General features: G+C 49.2%; 1 protein-coding gene across 1 annotated transcript; it reads right to left on the bottom strand.

Annotated features, from left to right (window-relative positions):
- Window positions 1-2,272: 2,272 nt before the first annotated feature.
- Window positions 2,273-5,434, bottom strand: LOC134467612 (uncharacterized protein K02A2.6-like). Its single transcript, XM_063221453.1, has one exon. The coding sequence runs from the start codon at window positions 5,432-5,434 to the stop codon at window positions 2,273-2,275; it is 3,162 nt and encodes a 1,053-aa protein (XP_063077523.1).
- Window positions 5,435-5,923: the final 489 nt, after the last annotated feature.

Below are 5,923 nucleotides of genomic sequence, written 5' to 3' on the forward strand. Positions count from 1 at the left end.
GCACTGCAGATTTTTAATAACGGTACCGGAGAGATAAAATGTCAGGAAACATACAGAAGTCTCAACATCACATCTCTGACCAGTCACAGACCCTCTCCCCCTATATACAGCTCTGTCCTCCCCAGGAAGTCCTTTGTTCTATGTTTCTTCTCGTAGGACCTGAGGAAGGTGTCAGTAACAAAAGGGGATTTGTTTGACTTCTTCCCGTGAATTCCTAATTTGTCACCTTTCCCCCAGGCCGAATTAACCCCTGATCGTTTGGGAGTCAGGATGTCTGTACCATTATTTGCACCTCGTGATCCATTTGTTACCAAGAATGAAATTTCTCACTTCAAGGGACAGAAGGGCGTTTGCATGTATGTTTCACTAGATACTACTGGGATTTACTTTCAACTATTTCAAAGGTCATAGCCAATTAGGCCTACATACATTGGTAAGTGACCCACGACATGAATCAAACCAGCTGCAAACTGCAGCATCTAGTTCTACACACGACGCACCCATTCAAACGCGCACCCATACACAAGCACACACAGCCCCTTCTGTCACGCAGTCTCACGTCTCGTCTTTTTTCAAACCGAAAAGTTCCACCGGCTAATCAACATTTACTGTGGCCGTACACACACAGTCAGACGGAGCAATACCAAAAATCAGCGGTAACTTTACTTCCCCTGTGTCATTGATGTGTGTAGAGCTACTGATGGTGTCTACGACTGTCCTGGATACATTTGAAATCAGACGCACACGGGTCTCGCAACGTCAATGCACAGAACTAATACAACGTTAATGAACCAGCTGTTGTCACCTAGCATAAATTAGCTAGCTGCCCGTTATGGGCTGCCAGGTAGTTTCTTTCGCTATAACTCGCAAAGTAACCGAAAATAATGTCACACATGCAAACATGCATACAGTGCAACATGGGTGACAGCTTCCAAACTCCCAACAATAGTTACAACAAGGAGACTATATCGATAATTAGCCGCTAACCAGTTTGAATTGGTGAGAATTAGCCAGCTAAGCTTACTCTCTTGCTCATAAAACGTATGCCTTGATGCCAAAACTAAGTACACTAACGAAACGGGTGATATAAATGTGATTCTAGGAAAGTCATGGTAAATGCAAACAGCCCTACAGTGGTTTACTTTTTTGACTTACCCGCCTTCAGAGTGTCCGCGGATATGTATAGAGCTAGAAAGTGACGTCACTTCCCCCGATTTCATGGGACCTCAACGGCGTTTTTAGCCGAAAATCGTAGCATGTAATCCAATGGCGGTATTAAAATGGCATTTCGATCCCCTTCGAGTTGTGCTACGAGCTCCACATATGTTGTTTCTGATATTTTTGCTTAATTTTTCGTACAAACCCCCAAATTTTTTAGAAAGCTGTGTTTCTTCACATTTTTCATGGCGACGGCCTCGGAACAAAACATTGATACTTCTGCATGAATAATCTTTATCTATCATCTTAAACAGCATATTTGTAGCCCAGCGCATCTCATGACTGAGATCAGAAGATATTTACTCTCTACCACGTTGTTAGATGGTCAGCTTAGGTCCCGTGAAACGCGGAACTAAGGGGCGGGACTTTCGAGCTCTATTCAATCAAAGAACTCGGAAAGCTCGTTGTTTCCGGCTGCCACACACAATCCGCACACTACTGCCACCATCTGTTCTGGCGTTGTAAAAGCCATTGGTCATCTTATCCAAAGGAATTAGGTTGTGACAACATTACTGGATTTGGGAAGTCGTTGGTTATTGGGCATCATGCTAAAGTTACATAACTGTACTAATACGTACTTTCTAAGTACTATTATATTAGCTTAGCTATAACCGGACTGAGGACACGAGACACTGGAGACAGTCAACCATTTAATTAATGACCTTGATCACATAGATCATAACGTATATACATACAGAACCACACCCACTTCCTGTGGGGTCCTTAACCTATGGTATCTGATGAGGAACACACAGAACCTATTCAACGCTCACGTTACATCTCCCCCCTTTAGTTACTTATCCTCAAATCATTTACATTGAATATCATTCCAACATTACATCTCCCCCCTTTAGTTAATTATCACACAAATCATTTACATTGAATTTCACTCCATGTTTTCTTTTCCATGAACTTTTCATCTGTTTTTTTTTTTTTTTTTTCATGAACTGTTCATTTAAATCAGTCTGTTTACCTAGGGGTTGGGGTAGACTGCCCGGTTCCCCAAGCTGTGCAGGGTTTATTATGCCCTGTGTTCCAAACCACAGCTTTTGTTTTACAGGTTCAGTCTGTTTGGTGGTCGGATGGTCCGGCCCACTCTTGTCTCTGGTTGTGGAACGACCCTGATATGAGATCGGGTTCTCCTCAGGGTGCCTGAGGGCAGGTCAATGTTGTATGACCTGGGTGTCTGAGCTGGACCACTCACCGTACCTGTCTCTTTTGAGTTCTTCACCCAGACCTTTTGTCCTGGCCTGAGTGCTGGTCTTGCCTTTGTGTTGTGTCTTTTGTTGTACCAGGAGGCCTGTTGCTCTTTTACCTCCTGGTCTTTCCTTCTGAAGGCCTGCAGGTCAGGCCACGCCGGTTGAAGTTTCCCCTCGCTGACCGGCAAGGGCGTCCTGATGTTGCGGCCCATCAGCAGCTGTGCCGGGGACGAGCCGTGCGCCAACGGAGTGGCCCTGTAGGCCATGAGCGCCTTGTGGGGATCTTCTCCCTTCTTCAGAAGCGATTTCACCGTCCTCACCGCCCTCTCAGCCTCTCCGTTACTTTGAGGGTAGCGGGGACTGCTGGTTGTGTGTACGAAGTCGTAGTCTCTGGCGAAGGCTGCAAACTCCGCTGCAGAAAATTGGGGGCCGTTGTCACTGACAACGGTCTCTGGGACACCGTGACGGCCAAAGATCGCCTTCAGCTTGCCTGTCACGTGAGCTGTGGTGGTGGAGGTTAGATTTGCCACTTCTATGTAGCGTGAGTAGTAGTCTATGCACAGGAGATACATTGCATTTTCCCACTGAAAAAGATCCACTGCCACACGCTGCCATGGCCTCTCTGGCAGCTGAGTTGTCAGCAGTGGCTCTGGTGCATTGTGGGCCTCCTGTGCGCACGTTTCACAGTTTCCCACCCTCTCCTTGATCTGTTTGGACAGACCTGGCCACCACACTGAGTGCTGCGCTCTGGCCACACACTTTGTCATACCTTGGTGACCCTCATGGATCTTGGCCAGCATTTCCTCCTGCAGTGTGGCTGGGATGACGAGTCTTTCGCCTTTCATCAGCAGTCCGTCTGCCACCAGCAGGTCCTGTTGGTACTGCCAGTACAGCTGCAGTTGTGGTGGAAGTGCCTTTTTGTTCCGGGGCCAACCTGTTTGCACCATACATTTGAGTCTTTTACACACATCATCTGCATCTTGTGCCGCTCTGATCTGCACTAACCTCTGCTCTGATGCTGGCAGGTGCTCCATGATGGTGTTGATGGAGACACACACATCCTCCTCCAGCTGCTTGTCCTCTGGCGTAGGCGGCGCTTGGATGGGTGCCCTGGAGAGCGCGTCCGCTGTGACCAGCTTCTTTCCAGGCACGTGCTCGATCGTGTATGTGAAGCGAAGCAGCCGCAGCCTGAATCTCAGGATGCGGGGTGGTAGGTCATCCAATGCCCTACTGCCCAGCAGGGAAATCAGAGGTTTGTGATCAGTCTGTATTAAAAAGTCCTTCCCTATCAGGTAAGACTGAAAACGCTCGCACGCCCAGGTCAGCGCCAGCGCTTCCTTCTCTATCTGGGCGTATCTACGCTCCGTGTCTGTCATGCTGCGAGATATGAAGGCTACTGGCCTCCACTCTCCAGACTGCTGCTTCTGTGATAATACTCCCCCTAGCCCAAAGGATGAAGCATCTGCTGCTACTATAGTCTCTCGGTGCAGACAGTACTGGGCCAGGACTGTTGGCGAGCTGAGTTCTCTGCGCAGCTCGTCGAATGCTCTCTGCTGTGCACTGCCCCACACCCAGTCTGTGTCGGATTTGAGCAGGTCTCTAAGTGGCTGAGTGAGCTGTGCTATACGTGGGGAGAACTTGCCCACGTAGTTGACCATGCCCACAAACCTTTTGACGTCCGCAGCATCCTTGGGGGTGGGCATCTCTGTGATGGCTTTTATCTTTGCTGGATCTGCTTGTATGCCCCTCTCGCCGACGATGTGGCCCAGGAACGCCACCTCGCTGACGGCGAACTGGCACTTTTCACTGTTCAGTGTCAGCCCCTGTTCCTGGAGCCGCCCCAACACCCTGTGCAGCCTCTGGTCATGTTGCTCTCGAGTTGACCCGAAGACCAGGATGTCATCAGCATGGCATACAGTCCCTTCTAGCCCTGTCAGCATCTGTGTCAGCCGTTTTTGGAAGTGCTCAGGTGCTGACGATATGCCGAATGGCAGTCTCTTGTAGCAGTATCGCCCGAATGGCGTGATGAATGTAGTGAGTGGGACTGATTGTGGATGTAGGGGTACCTGCCAGAATCCAGCTGTAGCATCCAGCTTCGAAAACACCGTGGCCCCAGCCAGCTTGGCCAGGGTCTCGTCGACAGCTGGCAGGATGTGTCTCTCTCTGCAGATGTACTCGTTCAGGCGAGTCATGTCGGAGCAGATCCTGATTTTCCCGTTGGGCTTCGGAGCCACGACCATGCCCGCACACCAATCTGTAGGCTCCTCTATGGGCACGATCACACCCATTTTCTCCATTCTCTGGAGCTCCTCCTTGACCTTGTCGTGCAGTGGCAGAGGTACACGACGTGGTAGCGACAGTGCAAAGGGCTTAACGTTGTCCTTTAATTTGATTTTGTACTCTCCTGTGAGGCAGCCCAGTCCTGTGAAGACCTCGGAGTACTGTTTCTTCATGTCATTCTCAGACTCAACTACACTGTCCACTACATGAATCAATTTCAGGTCTGAAATGGCTGGCAGACCCAGCAGTGGTGTTGCTAGCTTTTGCACCACATAGACAGGCTGTACTGTTGTCCTGTCTTTGTATGTCATTACTGCATTAAACTGACCTCTGACCTGAAGTGGTTCGTTGCTGGGTCCACACAGTGGTATGGATGCTTTGGTGAGTGGGCCATGCAGTCTCTCGGAGTAGGCAGCGCTTGGGATGACGGTTGCGTCCGCACCTGTATCCAGCTTGAAGGTAAGTGCCTGTCCATTCACTTTCAGTGTTTTCGTCCATGCAGGTTTCCTCCCTGTGGACACTGCACCCAGGAAAAGTGTCCCCTCTTCCTCTGCCTCCAGCACTGCACCGACTCTGCCCGACTTGCAAACGGCTGCAAAATGCCCCCTCTTCCTACATTTCCTGCACTCAGCATCTCGTGCAGCGCAGTTGTTCAGGGAGTGTGGCGGCCCTTTTCCACACCGCCCACAGCTTTTCTGTCCTTTTTGAAAGTCCTTTTGTCCCTTTCCATTGGACATTTTCCCTGTCTGATTGTCTCTGAATGTCTTTTTCTTAAATTTCAGCAAGTCCACATTCGCCTCTCTTTGTTCGCTAGCCATAGCCTCCCGCACCACTGGCTGCTGCTTTTTAATTTCTTCGTGTTGGCGAATTGCTGTGATTGCCTTTTCCAACGTTAATTCATTGTCCCGTTGTAACTTTTCGGAAAGTCCGTTGTGTTTTATGCCAACGACTAATCTGTCTCTGATCATTTCGTCTTGCAGAGGGCCATATTGGCAGTGCTCAGACAGTTTATAAACTGCCGCGATGAAGGCTTCAGCGGTTTCGCCTGCCTCCTGGCTACGCCTGTTAAAGCGCGCCCTTTCATAAATGACGTTGTACTTGCAAATGAAATATTTGTCAAAAGCTGCCCTCACTGACTGATACTTGTTAACGCTCTCGTTCTGCTCTGCATCAAAGACGAGGGTTGACAGAATATCGTCTGCCTTATCTCCCATGGCATAAACTAA

This window comes from Engraulis encrasicolus, chromosome 17 (genome assembly GCF_034702125.1).
Source record: "Engraulis encrasicolus isolate BLACKSEA-1 chromosome 17, IST_EnEncr_1.0, whole genome shotgun sequence".
In the NCBI taxonomy this organism is placed as follows: Eukaryota; Metazoa; Chordata; class Actinopteri; order Clupeiformes; family Engraulidae; genus Engraulis; species Engraulis encrasicolus.

Bases quoted from the DNA above. Each gene is read 5' to 3' on its own strand.
- LOC134467612 (XM_063221453.1), bottom strand. From the start codon at position 5,434: ATGTCCAATGGAAAGGGACAAAAGGACTTTCAAAAAGGACAGAAAAGC.